Source organism: Peromyscus leucopus, chromosome 8a (genome assembly GCF_004664715.2).
Source record: "Peromyscus leucopus breed LL Stock chromosome 8a, UCI_PerLeu_2.1, whole genome shotgun sequence".
Taxonomy (NCBI): domain Eukaryota; kingdom Metazoa; phylum Chordata; class Mammalia; order Rodentia; family Cricetidae; genus Peromyscus; species Peromyscus leucopus.
Window position 1 is genome coordinate 16,637,038 of NC_051085.1, and position 19,220 is coordinate 16,656,257.

General features: G+C 43.1%; 1 protein-coding gene across 6 annotated transcripts in view; it reads right to left on the reverse strand.

The window, feature by feature from the left end:
- Cep85l (centrosomal protein 85 like) overlaps positions 1 to 18,112 on the reverse strand; it is a 126,407-nt gene extending 108,295 nt beyond the window's left edge. Inside the window, exon 1 of one of the 6 annotated variants that reach the window (XM_028894950.2) lies at positions 18,016 to 18,112. In XM_028894950.2, coding sequence (XP_028750783.1) covers positions 18,016 to 18,052 — 37 coding nt within the window. In that variant the 5' untranslated portion in view covers positions 18,053 to 18,112. The other 5 variants (XM_028894949.2, XM_028894951.2, XM_037200357.1 and 2 more) reach the window with 5 other exon arrangements.
- Positions 18,113 to 19,220: the final 1,108 nt, after the last annotated feature.

A 19,220-nucleotide genomic window follows, 5' to 3' on the forward strand; every position in this document is an offset into this window, starting at 1 on the left:
CACAGTTAGGACAGCCATGCTGAAGCTGTGGAATCACACTGGGTTTTACACTCCCATATATTTTCATGTACTTACCCACTCCCCAAAACAAAAAACTCATGACAGAGTTAGAACAGGAAAACAATTAGCTTTTGCTAAAATTTAACAGCCAGTAAAATAGTCTCAAAAAATTCAACTGATTCATAATAAATGACTCAGTCTGTTCATTCTTCTATTTGGAAGAAAGGCTTGCTCATCCTAGAGTACATAATAGCAAGCCAAGATGTTTACAATATTCCTAAAAACCTTACTAAGGGGATTTTTTTTTAAGGATTAGAAAGACATACAAGTCTTTCTTTCAGATTTCTTTTTCCACAGTAAAACAATCTCAGTTTAACTATATGGTAGATAAACCTTGAACGATGTCAAATACGAGTGATGGTTAATTTTGTATGTGAACTTGACTGTGTCACTGGACCATAGGGTGTTTATATATTTGGACAAACATTTCTTAAAGAAACATTATTATACTTATTAACTTAGAGAAAGAGAGAAAGACTGTGTGTGTGTGTGTGTGTGTGTGTGTGTGTGTGTGTGTGTGTGTGTGTGTGTGTGTGTGTGTGTGTGTGTTGTGTGTGTGGTGTGTGTGTGTGTGTGTGTGTGTGTGTGTGTGTGCGTGTGTGTGTGTGTGTGTGTGTGTGTGTGTGTGTGTGTGGTGTGTGTGGTGTGTGTGTGTGTGTGTGTGTGTGTGTGTGTGTGTGTGTGTGTGTGTGTGTAGGTCAGAGGATAATTTGCAAGGGTTGTTTTCTCCTTCTACCAATGTGGGTCCTGGGGAATCACACTAAAGTCTCCAGGCTTAGCTGCAAGTGTCTCTACCAGCTGAGCCATGTCACTGGCCCTGGACCAACCTTTCTGTAAGGGTATTTTGGTTTGAGGTAACATTTGCACTGGTAGACATGGTGAATGATTCTGCTGTCCTCAATGTGGACAGACTTTATCCAAGCAGCTGAAGATCTGAATAGACAAAAAGCTTAGAGATTTTTTTTTTTTAATGCCTGGTGATCTCTGAACTAAAATATTGGCTTTTCCTGTGTTTGGACTTGAAATGGAGCATAGGTTTCCTGGGTGTTGAGCTTACTGGCCAAGACTAGAACAATACCCTCAGCAACTTGCCAATTCACCAGAATTTGGGGTCTTTGTCAGTGTATATCTAAGAGAGTTCCCAGAATCAAAACCTACTGGATCTGTTTCTTTGGAAAGCACTAATACAGTATTGGGAGAACTAGAAAAACTATGAAAATAATGACCAGAGTCTACAGTTTCCCTCATTGTACTTCAATATGACCCGATCAATAGACTTCTAAAGCTAACGAGTGTAGCCTCAATACCTAGAACCTAGCACGTACCAAAAAATACATTTAAAATCTACAAAAAATAAAATAAAATAAAATAAATGGCCTAAAACACTCTGCTCTCACTTCTGAAAACTAGTTTTCTGTCTTTAAATCACAAAATAATACAGGTGTTCCTTGACTTAAATGGTTATATCCTGATAAGCCTATCATAAATTTAAAATATCACAAGTTATGAATGAATTTCAATACTTCTACCAAACATCCATGCTCAGTGACACCATATACTGTAGAGTATCACTATGTGTCCTCATGAAGACAGCTGACTGAGCTTTACCTACAAGCAGCTGGGGTGGTATTGTGTTCCCCAAAATATTGTGCACTCTAATAAACTTATCTGGGGTCAGAGAACAGAACAGCCACAATTTTAAACATAGAGGTTAGGCAGAGGTAGCACATGCCTTTATCCTAGCATTCCAGAGGCAGAGATCTGCCTGGATCTCTGTGAGTTCAAGGCCACACTGGAAACAGCCAAGCATGGTGACTCACGCCTTTAATCCCAGGAAGTAATGGCAGGAGGCAGAAAGTTATTTAAGGTGTGAAGACGAGGAACTATAGCCTTGGTTAAGTTTCAGGCTTTTGAGAAGCAGTTCAGCTGAGATTCATTCATTCTGGATGAGGACTCAGAGACTTCCAGTCTGAGGAAACAGGATCAGGTGAGGAATTGGCAAGGTGAGGTGGCTGTGGCTTGTTCTGGTTCTCTGATCTTCCAGCATTGACCCCAATACCTGGCTCTGGATTTGTTTTTATTAATAAGACCCTTTAAGATTCGTGCTACACAGCCTGTCACTAAACAGGGAAAGATCATGAAGGCAGTCTCTACTACATATGCACCATTCTTGCCATCACACTTTAGGGACTTTATATGCAGAAGAGCCTCTCCTGAATTAGCAGCTCAGAGAAATGGCTTCAGAATTTCTTTCAGCAGCCTGCAACCTTATAAGCTATACTTTTATTCAAACACAAAAACAGGCCACTATGAACTGGATGAACTCATCAACTGTTATCTAAAATCATTACAAAGGGTATAAATAAACTTCAATACCTCCAAAAAAAATTTTAAAAATGGATAAAAGAGAAATCTAAAAACTACACAGATGGATGAAAAAATTATTATAAAAAAATCTAAGTTCACTATCAAATAATTAATGTGAAATCCAAAAGGCAACCTAGCCAAGATATTGGAACAAAGAACAAAATACTCCCATATACTCTAAAAACAGTGTTAATATGTGCATTACCAAAAAGGAAAAAGGAAAGAAGAAAAGCCAGGCAGTGGTGGTGCACGACTTTAATTCCAACACTCAGGAGGCAGAGGCAAGAGGACCTCTGTGAGTTCAAGGCCAGTCTGGTCTACAGAACAAGTTCCAGGACAGTCAGTGCAACACAGAGAAACCTGTCTTAAAGAAAAAATGATAAAAAATATAAAATAAATAAATAAATAATAAAAAAACTTGAAATACGCATAGTATAATCCTAGCAGTCTGAAGCAGGAGGATCGGAAGACAAATTGGCCTGGAGAACATAAGGAAACTGTATCCAAAAACACAAAAACAAAAACCATAACCACTTTAAAAGAGCAAGTAGAAATGTGTAAATCTAAACTCTGGAAAAGTGGACCTCTAGACAGAAGACAGTTCCTTAAAAACTGTTTCCTACTAAAGAAAGGGCAAAAGGAACAGAACTTTGACTATTAAAATAATGTCCGTGCAGGGGACCAGAGGGCTTAGCAAGGAGAGGTGCTTGCCCGTACCTGACCCGGAGTTTGGTCCCCCAGACCCGGAACCCACATGGTGGAAGGAGAACATCTGACTTCCACGCTTGCACTGGTTCGGGTGTACTCACACACATACACACGCACACACAATAAACAGGGAATTAAACGTAAAAACAATAGTGTTACTAAGGATCTAAAATGCATACATTGTCAATTTAAACAGGATGGATTTGACACGAAGGGAATTCATAACCTCAGGCTTCAACCTGTCTAGGGAGTCTCTGGACTCGGAAGCCACCTCAAAGCACAGCCACCAATCTCTGTTCCTAGTCCCGTAGGCAGGAACCCTGGCTGGGCAGAGCCCACTGGTCCCAGTCCGTACTTCAGTCTGACTGGAGCATCAAGTGAAGAAAACATAAGGGGACGGGAAAGAACCTCATCCAAACACTGCTGGAGACTGCTCTGACTTCCATGCTTTTATTTTATTTTGACCTACCACAGTTTAACTTAGATTTTTAGAAAAATGTCCTATTTCTTAAAAAAGCTTACCACTAATAAGACTAATAGCTTAGCCATTTAAATGCTACTTAACTAAAGTCTTAGGCATTCTCTCCTGGAAAGGGAATAAAGTATTGGCCTCTTCCAAAATAAATGGATTATATCCTAACATAAATTGTTAAAAATACAAAATTCTACATGAATACACACAAAATAACCTGAAACAAAATTGAAAAAAATTAGGGGCTGAGGAGACGGCTCAGCCAGTACAGTACTTGCTCCATAGCATGTGGGCCTGCATTCAGTCCCTAGCCCAGATGTAACCCACACCTGTGAGCCCAGCGGTGGGGGGACAGAGACCAGAGGGTGGTTGAGGCATCCTGACTCCTCCGTCACCAAGACGGAAGCACTGCTTTAAGGATATAAAAATCTCATGACCCCACCCACTGGACTACAGAGCCTTATATTTGATTTTTCAATACTAATTTCACCTCCTGGGAATGCCTGGGGACAGGACAAAAAAATAGTATTTCTCACCCTGGACATACAGGAAACTGGGCATCAGAAGATGTTTTATTTTCCGAGGCTTGTCTGAAGCACAATCGTGTTAGCAACAAGTCTTCCGTAAGCATGAGCACACCTATAAGTGCACTTGGGATAACTGCATTTCCAGCGGGCGGTGGTGGCGCACGCCTTTAATCCCCACACTCGGGAGGCAGAGCCAGGCAGATCTCTGTGAGTTCGAGGGAGTTCGAGGCCAGAGCAACAAAGTGAGTTCCAGGAAAGGTGCAAAGCTACACAGAGAAACCTTGTCTTGAAAAAACAAAAACAAAAACAAACAATAAAAAAAAAAAACCCAATGCGAGACTGGAGAGATGGCTCAGAGGTTAAGAGCACTGACTGCTCTTCCAAAGGTCCTGAGTTCAATTCCCAGCAACCACATGGTGGCTCACAACCATCTGTAATGAGATCTGATGCCCTCGTCTGGCCTGCAGGGATATGTGCAGACAGAACAATATACATAATAAATAAAACCTTTTTAAAAAATAAAAAAAAAAACACAATGCATTTCCTCATCAACTGATGACAACAGTAAGCCACAGAAAACAGGCACAGCACACGGCAGAGCAAATGCACAAGTTTACATTAAGAGCTGTCTTGCAGCACAAATCATAAATATTAAGTAGTCTGGGGGCGGGGAGCAGGGCGCGTGCCTCACTAGCCCAGGCCTGCCTGGAACTCTATGCAGCTGAGAATGGCCTTGAGCTCTTTGAATTCTCAATCCTCCTGCTTCCACCTCCACCACACTATTTTTCAAAATGTAAGTTGCTAGTCACTAATGGGTCCTCAAATCAAATTAGACACCAATATTTTTAAACAAAATAGAACAAAGTGGAAAATATCAAAGTGCACTGATCATTATACCACAAAGCATAAATAAAGGTCTTACATTTTAACAACTCTGAATTGTTTAAAAAAAAAAAGTACTTGGTCACAAAGTTCAAGCAATAGCCTTCAACTCCCTTAACTCCTCTGTTGCTGGGACAGAAATCAACGTATGGCACAGATCCAAGAATAAGACCCCGAAATAACCCATGCAGCCAACCAACCTGAATCAAACGCTTCACGGCATTTCTGAATCCACCTCCACTGCAGTCACAGACCACTTGCAGCTGGAGAGCTGTTATCAGTCCCGGGAAGATCTGCTCCTAAGGGACTAACTGTCAAACCAACCACCACCCATCTATCCAACTCAGCTTCAGAATCAGGGGCGGGCGGGTGTGCCATGCTCCTGCGGACACGATCTATGGGTTCCTGCTGGTACAGTAAGAAAACTCCAACTCACGCTTGGGAATTCTTCACCAACTGGACAACATCCTACTCGAACACTCTGCAGCTCCAACCTCCCTCACCATCTAGCTCCCCACCAAACCAGAACAGCTAGGCACGCTCACCTCTCTCTTCTCCACACAGACGAGTCTACTCTGTAACAGCTAGGCACGAGTCTACTCTGTAACTCCAACCGCCTCCCTCTTCTGCCTTTTCAAGGACTTACTTGCTCGCTCTTCCTGGTTCTTCCACAAGCGTTAAATGACTACTGCTTTGTTCGTGTCCAAACTGCAGTTTAAATTCTATCGCAGCATTTACTGAAGTGTATTTACTCACACATATGACTGCCTTCTCCTTCACCACACTGGAAAGTGAAGAACAAACTTTTTATCTAAGTGTCCCCAGCTAGCCCAAGAGCTGTGCACTCAGGCAGAGTGTCAACAAATGAAGTCATTGTGAGCACTGGATATCCAATAAATGTTCACAGAATAAAATTAGAATTTTGGAAACCTTACAATTAGACCTACAAAAATATCCTTCCCTTTAGAAGCAGCATTAAAACAAGAACTCTGTTAGGAAGTTCTGTTTATTTTAAAATCCAAGATATTTTCAACTATCCCTTGACCCAGTACTCATTTACATATCTATTTAAAAACCAGTAAATATTTGTCAAAGTAGCTTTTAAAAAGTACTGTAAAATAGTTAAAGAACTAATGGTCAAAATTCTTAAGGATTATGAGAAAGTAGTCTCAAATAGGTCAAAAGACACAAAAAGTCTCTCACACACACAAAAGCACTAAACCATATAGAAAAACACTCTTAATATAGGGAAGGGAAAGGAAGTTTTCCTTAGGGGTGTGGATACCGGCAGGTCAACCCTGCCCCACACTGGAGAGCCCTACACCCAAACAGCAACACAAATGGGACTCAGTGAACTGCTTTTAAAAAGGAAAAAAGAGGACCCAAGTTGGAAGGGGAAGAGAGAGAGTGTGTAGAGAGGGGAGTTAGGCACTGGATCTGGGAGAAGTTAAAGAAACAATGGGTGAATATAATCAAAATATATTATATGCACATAGGAAATGGTCAAAAAATTAATGCAAAGTATATTGTTAAAATATTTATGAGGTCTTAAGAGTTAAAAACACTTGCTGTTCTTGCAGAAGACCCAAGTTCATTTCCCAGCACCCACATCTGATGCTCACAGTCTCCTCTAACTCCAGAGAACCCCATACCTCTGGCCTCCTCAGGAACCTGCACTCACATGCATGTACCTGTATATACACACACAGCAAAAATAAGTATCTTTAAAACTGTCAACAAAAAAAATCAGGGAAAGAGGGGAGGGTCATTAAGAGGCTGTGTGCCTCCAATCACAAAGAGATCGAAAGATCAGTGCAGAGATGAACCATGACTGGAGGTCAAATTCTAGGTCACAGAAAAGAACTATGAGGAAAACAAGATCAGTTCCAGAATGGGAATCAAAGTAGTCCTTGAAAATGGCTCTTCACTCAGTTAAGATAAAGTGAGCAGCATCCAATTAGTAAGTGGTCTGTTCATATAAACACATTAGCTAGTCAGAAAGTGACTACATTAAAATCTAGTTATCTGGAAGCTAACTGGCTTTCTTACATGTAAAGATTTAGGTCAATGTTTAAGTAATCAGTAACTAGTAGATGTGGCTTTCTAAATATGAAAGGGAAAGAGGACAGAGAGGCTAATGCTGATCAAAGGTACAAAGTTTCAATTAAACTGGAAGAGCTAGCCTTGGTGAATTTTTGTTCTTCATTGTGATGAGTTAATAATAATGTATTGTATACATCAAAATATGCTAAACATATTTTGACAGTATCACTACAAAAAAGTTAAGAAAGTTAATTAGCATGATTAAATCTTTCTACAGAATGTATTAGGTCAAAATGTGTTGATAAATTTATGTATTTTTCCCAATTAAAACTAAAACTTAAAAGCCAAGAATGGTGGGTGACACATGCCTGTAATCTTCACTTAGAAGATGGAGGCCTTATGATTAGGACTTGAAGGCCAGCCTCAGCTACATCATGAGTTTGAGACCAGAGTGAGCTCTATGAAAACCCTGTCTCATAAAAACAAAAATAATTTATTGTTTAACTGATTAAAATAAAGTTTACATTAATGTCTTGGGGTTTTTATTGCCATGACCACGGCAACTCTTATAAAGGAAATCATTCAATTGGGGCTGGCTAACAGTTTCAGAGGTTTGGTCCATTATCGACACAGTGAGAAGCATGGAGGTACCAGGCAGACATGGTGCTGGAGAAGGAGAATCCTGAGTTCTACATCTGTATTCACAGGCAGCAGGGAGGGAGACACTGGGCCTGGCTTGAGCATCTGAAACCTCGAAGTCCACCCTCAGTGACAGACTTCCTCCAACAAGGCCACACCTACTCCAAGGCCACACCTCCAGTAATACCACTCCCTATGAGCCTAAGAGGACCATTTTCATTCGAAGAACCACAATTAATAAAAAGTAAATATGAGAAAGCTGAAAGTTCCATTTTACTAAGTACTGCAAATAATTTTTAAAACATGACCACAAAAGGTACTGAAGGGTTCACAACACGCCCCCACGGTCGCATATACCAGGCAGACACTTCCGCCTAGCCAATTCCAGGTCAGGATAGGCATTTCCGGGTCAGGGCGTCTCTCGTAACCAGGATACCCGGCGGACCTGGACACCTCCGCCTAGCAAGTTCTGGGTCAAGGCGTCTTGCGTAACCAGGATCCGTGACGTTACATGGCCACGTAAGCGCGCAACATGACCATGTGATCTACGCACACGTGTGGAGTAGTGACGTGACCTGGCCACGCCCCCAGCCGGTTTTAAAGCGGAGCACCATGTTCCCGGTTCTCTCTTCTCTTCCTCTCTTCTCCACGCACGCATGTGTCTCTCCCACAGGCCTGCGTACTCTCTGTCCCTTTATCTCTAATAAACTCTTATAAGCGGATTCTGTCGTGTTTCGTGACACTTCCTTGCAGGGTAAGAAAACAACGCAGCTAAATAACTAACAGGTACTACAAGCAGATGCTTTGAATATGATTATGAATTTCCTTTTTTTTTTTTTGGTGGTTTTTTGTTTGTTTGTTTGTTTGTTTCAAGATAAGGTTTCTCTGTGTAACTTTGTGCCTGTCCTGGATCTCACTCTGTAGCCCAGGCTGGCCTTGAACTCACAGAGATCGCCTACCTCTGCCTCCGAGTGCTGGGATTAAAGGCATGCCACAGGCCAGTTCTTTTTCTATTTTTTTTAAGACTTATTTATTATGTATACAGTGTTCTGCCTGCAGGCCAGAAGAAGACACCAGATCTCATTACAGATGTTTGTGAGCCACTATGTGGTTGCTGGGAATTGAACTCAGGACCTCTGGAAGAACAGTCAGTGCCTTTAACCTCTGAGCCATCTCTCCAGCCCCTGAATTTCCTTATTTTCAATTCTACTATTAATGCCTTAAAGTTGGTCTAGGCTGTTGTTAAAATAGCTCTATTTAAAAATAATCAGATAAGTCAGGCATTGGTGGCGCACGCCTTTAATCCCAACACTTGGGAGGCAGAGCCAGGGGGATCTCTGTGAGTTCGAGCCAGCCTGGGCTATAGAGTGAATTCCAGGACAGGCTCCAAAGCTAAACAGAGAAACCCTGTCTCAAACACCCCCCCCCCGCAAAAAAAAGAAAGAAAGAAACAGAAAAAGAATCAGATAATAAATAAATAGTTCACCTTTCATAAAGAAATCATGAATTCAAACAGTATGTCCTCGTCAAGTTTTCTTACAAGAAGCAATCGAAAGGTTAGGGGAGCAACCAGCACAGCTCTAACTCTTCTTTGACAACACTACCTGCTGTGGATAGCAGCGTATGGGCAGGAAGACCACTGCCTTCTGGTTATACGAAAACACATATTCCAACAGGTATTTTGGCTGCTATGCAGAATCAGAACCATGGACATTTCTTACAGCCTCTGGTTCTGTCAGGAACTAAAAAAGTGAGGTACTCTGGCAATCCCCGAGAGGCTGTTAATGAAACTACCCCATGTGCACAGGGGCACAGCAGTGGTGTTCCCTGGGCTTTCGCTTGTCTGAGACTGTGTCTATTTCACAGCATCACCTCATACAGAAAGCATTCTTTATGACAGCAAATTATGTCTGTCCACAGAAGAAGATAAACACTAAATCAAAATCAACTTTCCTAAGCAACAAAACTGTTCAAGCAGAAAGTGCTATGAAGGCTCCCTGTATTATATGTAGGCAAGTTTTTCCTCAATAACTCTTAATTTCCTAATTCTTAATAACATAAGTACTACAGATAATAAATTTAAATGCAGAAGTAAATCAAAACTTAAATTCTAGAAAACCTAAATATCTATACTTTTTCAGTTCCCTAAATTTAAGCATGTATTTTCCAGGGAAGCTTTCTTTAAAGTTCCTCCTCAACTAAGAAGAGAGGTTCTGCAGCGACATGGCCATCAGAAAAGCTTCAGAGCCAGTGCCACACTGCCACAGGTGTGACTCTTAAGGAAGACAGGCCCCTGATCGTTACTGCCACAAGCAATGCACCCAACTGGTAGACACTTTAAAAAGGACACATAGTCCACTTCTAAAGATAACTAAAAGCTGCAGTTCATTTGAGAGCCCAAAGCTTTTAATATAAAAAAAAAATCTAATTAGTATTATCAACAAATTCTTTTACTTGATACCTACCATGTAAATAAATGTATAGGAAGAAGTTTCTGAGTTCATTCTCTTTAGAGTATCTTAAAATCCCATCAACTATCTGAAATATAAGTTAGCACTACCTAATAAATTTATAATGAATCCCTGGAAAAAAAGCAAAAGAGAGTATGAGTCCAGAGGACAGTTAATAAAAGCATGAGATAAAAGTACACATCCAAGTCAGTGTGATGGTGTCCACTTTCAAACCCAGCTTTTGGCAGGCAGGCAGATCTCCGAGCTTACAGAGTAAGTTCCATGCCAGCAAAGGCTACATAGAAAAATCTTAATCAAATAAAAAAAGAAAGAAGGGGGAGGGAGAGGAAGGAGGGAGGGAGGGAGGAGGGAGAGGGAGGAGGGAGGGAGGGAGGGAGGGAAAGGAGGGGGAGGGGGGGAGGGAAGGGAGGAAGAGGAGGGGAGGGGGAAGAAGGATCTCCTATTCTGATGGGAGGGAACACTGTTAACACCAGGCAGATGGTCTGAGAAACAGCAGTCAATCAAGGCAGACATCCCAAGAAACTCTTTCATCCTAGGAAAATCCAGGACACTTCTCTACTTTAAAAACTGGAGGTTGCCGGGCGGTGGTGGCGCACGCCTTTAATCCCAGCACTCGGGAGGCAGAGGCAGGTGGATCTCTGTGAGTTCGAGGCCAGCCTGGGCTACCAAGTGAGTTCCAGGAAAGGCGCAAAGCTACACAGAGAAACCCTGTCTCGAAAAAAGAAAAAAAAAAAAAATAAAATAAAAACTGGAGGTCACAGGCAAGCCCAGGGATGGGGTGGCTTTACCTTAAGTACTCCAACATTTTTTGAACACTTATGTATCAATCTTATGCAATGAAATGTGCTTTCTGATTTTTGCCAGTTTAGTATTTTTAAATCCCTCACTAACAGTGGCTAGTAGCATTCAACCACCTCCTTCTGACCTATCGATATGACCTCTTAGATGTATGAGCCTTTGATGATCAAACACCACATTCTCCTGGGTTTGCTCCTACACTTCCCTGGCTGCTCCTGCTTAATCTCTTTGGACACTCATCTTTCCCTGCTCAGTCAGAAACACTGGTGTCCCAGAGTTCAGTCCTCTGCTGGCACCTCTGTATTCCCCGCTATCTTTCTATAATCTCTCCACGGGACTTACTCAGCTACCACAACCTATACCATGCATACACAGGAAACCATACCCCCCAGATCCAGTAACCTCCACAGTGGCCTCTATCTGTATGCCAACTTTCCACTCAGCACCTCACCTACACTCTAAAATGGACCTTCCCGGTACTCCTCCTCCCCACCTCTAAGAGCTGCCGTTGCAGAAAGAGGGGACCACAAGCCATTATAACTACTGAAGCTCAATTAAGAAGTCACCTTTGATTCCTGTCCCTTGCTTGCCACCTCCAAACCATCAACAAATGCTATCAACTTTATTTCTCACAAATATTCTAAGTTCTCTCAACACCCCATCTAACTGCCCTAATCCCAATCCTTATCTCTCTCTTACCTGATAACAGTAATGGTATAAACACTGGCTTTCTACTGCTGTTCTTGCCTCTACCTCTCCACAATGTCTTCCCTACACAATCACCATGTGATTCAGAAAGTTACAATGTGGCTGTCCATTATGTGTCCCAAGTACACAAAACAATGTCTACTTGAGCGCTGAATAAAAGAATAAACAGCCCTTTGCCCTTACTCAGGTGACTTCCTTTCACATAAAATCCAGCCCAGTGTGGCGGTGCACACCTTTGATCCCTGAGGAAGCAGAAGCACGTGGGTCTCTGTTTAGGGCCAGCCTGGTCTACACAACAAGTAGCCAGCCAAGGATACATAGTGAGACCTCTCAAAAAAAAAAAAAAAAAAAAAAACAGAAAAACAAAATAAACAAAACCCCCCCCACCCCCCCCCCCCCCCCCCCCCCCCCCCCCCCCCCCCCCCGCTCCTGAAAAAGCCTTACTTACTATCAGGCCCTTCCCACTGCACATCGGGGCTCACCAAGCTCAGGCGTGCTTGGCTTCTGACAATCCTGAACAAGTCAAGGCCCAACCCCACCCGGAGCCCACACCCCTCTCTTCACTTGAAGCACCTTCAGGGCTCCGCACAGCCTCCTTGGAGAGGCCTCCCTGACCAGGCTGCCCAGAGTCAGTCTGCCCTCACTTTGGCTGCTTCCCTTCCTAGACAGCAACACCAGCTGAACTAGCTTCTTGTGGATTACTTACTGCCCATCTCCTCCCCAAGAGAATTACGCTCCCTTATAGCAAGGACCTTCGCCTTCTGGCTCAATGGTATAGGACCATGTCTAATACAAAGCCTTGGCATGTTTAATAACAAAACGTGTACTTAGGTGGAAAGCACCATACTAGACAGCAACAATGCACTATGTCAATTAAATAAAAATAGGCAAAATAAAATATAAGTATAAAAAGCAACTTGGTGTTATTATTATACCAATTGTTCCCTATTCTTTGTTTTGTTCGTAGGGGGTGGTTGAGTTTGGATTTCTCTGTTTTGGTTTGGTTTTGGGTTTCTTGAGACAGGTCTCACTATGTAGTCCTGGCTGGCCTGGAACTCACTATGTAGTCCTGGCTGGCCTGGAACTCACTATGTAGTCCTGGCTGGCCTGGAACTCACTATGTAGTCCTGGCTGGACTTGAACTGGCTGCAATCCCACAGCCTCTACCCTTCAGGTGTTGAGATTACAATCAGGCTGCACCACGTCCAGTATTTCTATTCTTTTAGTGACCTTCCACAATAAGCTGCTCTCCTCTGAATATTTTTAAGAATTAAAGCATACACTATGAAAAACCTTAAAGCAGTAATAATAGTTAATATGTTGGGGCTCACATGTTACCTGGGTGATCACATTCTTCTTTGTTAATCCCAATTTGTGGGAACTAATTAAGCTATAATTCAATAAAACAGTATCTAAGAGACTGCAAGTCTTCATTATCTTCTCAGGGCACATATTTCTAATAGACAGAAAAACTATAACTAATATCTTTCTGTTCATAACATACATAAAAATTTACAATAATAGGTGTCATCAGCTCAACTCACCATTTATTTCCTGGCCTCAGATTAATATACCAGTTTCAGTCAAGCCAAGAAGATCAAATTCCAATCACTAATCAAAGTCATTTCACAAAAGTCATCACTCAAGTTGGGATCCCCCCCTCACCCCAATGACTACTAAGAAAGACCATGTCCAGTCGGGTTTAGCTGACAGAGCTGTTACCTTGCATTGTTACCAGAGTGTTCTTAGGTCCATCTAACTCAGAACCATAGCAGAGAACATCATTTGTTGCAATCTTACTATCTATGACACTATCATTATGACGTCACTAAGCAGCTTGTGAGCGATGTATGACTCTGCAGATGCAAATCTAAAGCTCACAGCAATGAACAAGTGACATTGTGCCAGTGTTAACTGTAACATTTTTAGCATGTTTTAAAAGTATAATATTCTACCCCCAAATGTTTTAAGGACTGAATATAATGTTTTAAAATATGACTCACAAAACTGGGAATGGTGACTCATATCTGTGATCTCAGAACCTGAAAGGCTGAAACAGGAGGATTGCTGTAAGCTTGAGGCCAACCTGGGCTACATGTTTAGACCCTGTCTCAAGCAAAAAAAATACTGTGTGTGTGTGTGTGTGTGTGTGTGTGTGTGTGTGTGTGTGTGTGTGTGACCTATTTTAAAGAACATACCGATTGTAACTGGAAGTACTCAACATATCACTGCATAATTCTAGATTTCAAAAGCCCAAGGGGAGTATACCCACCTTTCAACCAACTCTGATAATAGTATACATTCTGAAAAAGAGTGATTTCAAACACACTCAAGTGCTCAAAAGACACACCGCTTATCCTATTTTTTTTGGTGGGGGGGTTCTGAGACAGGGTTTCTCTGCATAGCTTTGCGCCTTTCCTGGAGCTCACTTGGTAGCCCAGGCTGGCCTCGAACTCACAGAGATCCTCCTGGCTCTGCCTCCCGAGTGCTGGGATTAAAGGCGTGCGCCACCACAACCCGGCCACTTATTCTATTTTAAAGTAGCCTTCTAGCTATGTTTGAGTGTAGGGGGAAGACTTTATGTGATCTTGCATGAAAATGTAAAAAAATTTTCATTTTAGTTTTTTTAGAACATGGTTAGCCATAAACCTGGGAAACTGAATAAGGACAAAACACAATGGAACCCTAAAGGAAAAACAAATGCTTAGTATTTTCTAAAGTATGCATGCTGTTCCCACTTGTCGCTTCATTAAATGAAGCAGTAGCAGCAGCAGCTTCCTCTCCAGTGCAGAAAGCTGACATCTTATTACCTTTGCCTTCCCTTTAGTCCAATTACCTATTTGTATGATCCAGTCTCAGAACACCCAGAATTAACTTCGTGCATACGAAGATAGAATCTTTTTAATATCAGAAAATTATTGACTGTCTCAGAACCAAACAGACAGCTAATAAACTCCATCAGAAGACTGGGTTAATAGACATCACAAGCCTGGGATCCCCCAGCACTTTAGAACTGTTGGCAGACCAGTAGCTCAAGGCCAGTCTTGGCTTCATTACAATTTCGTATTTAAGGCCAGTCTGGGCTACATAAGATCCTCTCTCAGAAAAAAAAAAAAAAAAAGAAAAGAAAAGAAAGAAAAAGAAAAACTTAAATTTTGTTTGTTATCTTCATATAGGCCCTAAAATTGCTCAAATTAGCCCAAGGGTGTATTTGTTATCCAGTATTTCCAAGACACAAATTTTCTTTCACGGCCCATACGTTATCTTGACTTTCACTGGAATCATTTGCTAGAGATACCACAGGTTTATCTTAAGAAATAACTTTTTTAAAATAATTTTAAATAATTAAATAATTAGACTGGCTCAAGGAGAAAATAATTACATCACCATTACTATAAAAATAATCCATTCTCAGTGCATATCTGAAAAATATTCGGAAAGAAGTGATGCAAATTAAGGTCTATTGCTGCCAGTGCTAAGGAAGAATTCTGTTTTAGAAGGATATATACTATCCAAATCCCTTAAATCTGAGTAATATTTTAAAGTATTTTCTTTCTCTGGGTTCTACAAATAGCAAATGTCTAAAAACTGCAGTGTAACATCAAAGTCTCTCAATGACTTAACTTCTAATTCTTCGATGCATTCTTAGTAGAAAACAATGGAAGTGGATACAATGCTACTGTGATATACTTCCAACACAGGCCATTACCACCAATAAGATTTTAGAGGTTAGGTTACAGAGACATCACAGATGGCTTTGACACATAGGAATAAATGGAAGCTACTCTTTCGGGCCCCCAGGGATAATGAGTATCTTCTCCATCACTAAAGCCACTTAGATACTAGGACCTGCGACAACTGGGTAAGCATCAGAAACCCCTAAACTGCACTCTCCTCTTGAAGACAAACAGTAAATATTTTAACATTTTAGAAAGGAATTCCCTGCATGTATTTTTACTAAATTCAAAGCTAGTCTAATCTCCATTACTTCTAAAACTATTATGGGTCTAAAGTGTAAGAGAATAATTTCAAACCTGATGTATATGTATGTGTAGCGCGTGCCTGAACCAATGGTTCTCAACCTGTGGGCCGTGACCCCTTTGGGGGGTCATGTATCAGATATCCTGCATATCAAATAGTCACATTATAATTCATAACAGTAGCAAAATTACAGCTATGAAGTAGCAACGAAAATAATTTTATGGTTGGAGGTCACCACAACATGAGGAACTTAAAGGTCGCAGCATCAGCGAGGTTGAGAACCACTTGATGGTTTAAAATCTAAACTATCCCAGAATTGCATTGTTTGACATTTCAATAGCCATATGCCTGCCTGGTATCTTCTAAAAAGCAGAGACTATCACAAAAGGGACCCCCACACACACACACACCAAATGTGTCTAGCGCTTTGAAAAATGGTACACAAACGTCTCTAAGTCACACAAGTCAAGTTCCAACACTTCGTAGAACAGGGTTACTACCGAGGGGCACCCCAAAAATTCTAAATTTGGAGGAGAAATTTTGCATACAGGTATGTGGCTTTTTCCCTTGGAGGGGGGTGGGGAGCCCATGTATATCTTTCAGCTTTTCAAAGCGATTCAAACTCAGTTAAGATGAAAGTGCCCTTAAGGGACTGTCATCGTTAGATAACTTGTCACGGTCAAGCCAAGCCTTCGTCTTCTATTCCAGGTTAGATGTATTCTAATCTGGTGGCTCCCACACAACTTCTGGGTGATGATGCAGGCATGAAATGGTTGTCCGACTCTAACAGCCCCCCTCCGACCACGCAAAGCCGCAGCAATCGCCGAGTTCCCCCTGAGCCCCGCCGCTCCAAGGTGGCTGGGTTCTGATGAGACCCAGGAGGAGGCGGCGGCGGCGGACAGCCACGCCACCCCGCTTCCTAAGAGCTGCCGACCCCCCACCCCACCCCCGGGAACCGCGTCCCCCAAACCAGCGGCTGCGGGCGACCCCGCAGCGACCTTCCCGCCCGCGTCCCGCGTGGGGCAGCCACGCACCACCCGAGAGACAACAAAGCCCGGCCGAACGGCCCTGAAGGGTCGAGTTGTCACCCTGCGGGGGTCGCAGGCCTGAGGGCGAGCGCTCCCGAGGCACCCCGGCGGCCGCCACCCTACCCGCCCGCCGTCCCCCCTTCCCTTACCCGCAGGGAAGCTGCGGGCCCCGCCGGGGCTGTCCCGGCCGCCAGCCTCCGGGGCCAGGAAACGGCCCCACATAGCGGGCGAGCAGGCGAGCGGGCCCGCGGTCGCCTCGGCTTCTGGGCGGAAACTTGAGAGCCGAGCCTGGGCCGCGGCGGCGGCGGCGGCGGCGGCGACAGCGGCGCGGGCCGAACCCGGGCGGACGGCTTAACGGCTGCTCAGCGACGGTCCGGGACCGCGGCGGCTGCCATGGCCCAGCCGGCTTGCGCTGAGGCCCGGGCCAGGGAAGCGAGCGGCTCCCCGGCGACGGCGGCGCGATCCCGGGCTGCGCCCAGGCTCCGACGCTCCGAGCGGATTTGCAGCAGCGGCTTCTCTCAGCAAGAACCCTAGCCAGACGGGCCCGGCCGGGAGGGGCGGGGCCTGGGGCGTCTGGGGGCGGGGCCTGGCGGACCCGGGGGCGGGGCCTGAAGGCGGGGCCGGGGACGGTCTGGGCAAAAGCCGGAGACTTTTAACCTACAGCTCGCGGTTGGTCATCTCCGAGGCCGCTCCCGTACCTCCCTACATCTGCATCCTGTTACCTACAAGCAGAGAGAAGGGACATGATTTGACCCCAAACCCTGTCTTCCTATACACGCCTTCTGGGGCACGGTTATAAAAGGTGAGAGTAGTGCCCGCAACCCATCACCACGAGTTAAAATTTAAGAGGCCGAATGGGGATGAGGGGCTCCCCATCTGACTCAGAATGGAGATCAGGGTTTTAAATTGTCACCATGCATTCCACAAGCACCGTCTATGACTCACGGTGAGAATAGAAAGGAGGTCGCCCCTGCTTCCCAGATCCTGGAGCCCTGTTCCACTTTAGTTCTTAGCCTTCTCAGGAGCAGACACCCTGAGAAAAGACAAAGGGATGCAGCATCTACTTTAAATTCTTCTTGTGGGCAATACGATCTTTCCAACATTTAGATACAAAATAAATACTGGTCAACCACTGTAGCAGGAGGCAGGCTCTGTGCTCAGTATATCAATAAAGTAAACCAGAGCTCAAAGTCCCTTGGGCTTGGAGTCCAGAGCTGTTTTTCCTAATGTAGAAATTGCCAACAAAAGCCTCATATTTATGTATTTTCTCAAAAAAAAATACTATTTAAAACTTGTGAGGTTTAAATTTGGAAGTATATTCTATCACTCACCACATTTGTTGACAAGTATCAGACTGCGGTTGTACATATCTCCTTCCTGTAGACTTACAGTTATTTCTCCAAATCCTGAGATGGTCAAGTGTCAACTGATTCTGATGCTAGAAGGTGACAGAAATATGAAAAGATAATGAGATGCTACTTTTTCTGATTTAAACATGTAGCACATTAATTATGACCCTTGAAAAGGATAGGTTACAAAAATTTATTAAAAGTTCCACAAAAAAAAAAAATATCATCAAAGCCTAGTGTGGTGGCACAGGCCTTTAATCTCAGCACTCCAGGAGCAGAGGGAGGCTCTGTGAGTTTGAGGCCAGCCTGGTCTACAAAGTGAGTTCCAGGAAAACCCTGTCTCGACCCGCACCCCGCCCCCAAAACAAAAGAAAAAGAAAAACATCAAAAGTAAAAATATTATAAATACTATATCCACATATACATCTTTTTATGAGTCATAATTTAACAAAGAGCCCAAATTGGCTGGAAACTTGATGTATAGCTCAGGCTGTCCTCAAACTCCTGATTCTCCTATTTCAGCCTCCCTTGTGCTTTCTAATAAGAAAGAAAGATGGTGGGTGGCAGTGGTCCACGCCTTTAATCCCAGCACTAGGGAGGCAGAGCCAGGTGGATCTACATGAGTTCGAGGCCAGCCTCGTCTACAGAGCAAGATCCAGGACAGGCTCCAAAACTTCATAGAGAAACCCTGTCTGGAAAAAAAAGAGAGGGAGAGAGGGGGTGGGGGAATTAAAGGCTTGTACCACCACTGCCTGGCCAGTTCTGGGATTCTTAAACCCCCTTCTGTCCAAGAACTTTTTATACAACCCTGGATGTATAGGTATATGAAATAGGTATTCAATTCAAATGGTTGCTTATATCATAATTTTATTTTGAAGAAATCCTTTGGTACACATTCAGTTTTGCCATTATTAAAGATGAAAACGAATATGTATGATAATTAGATAGATGCACTTGTTTATTTTTATATAAATGATTAAATCTTGGACAAGCATAGTAGCACATACAAATAAACCCAGCACTTGATGGAAACCAATGGATCAGGAGCCCCTTGATTACAATATAAAAGAGTTTAAGGCTAGCCTGAACTACATAATGAAGCCCTATCTAGGGAAGAAAGAAAAGAAGGAGGAAAGGAAGGAAGGATGGAAGGAAAAGAAGATGTAGGTAGATACTAAAAATATATT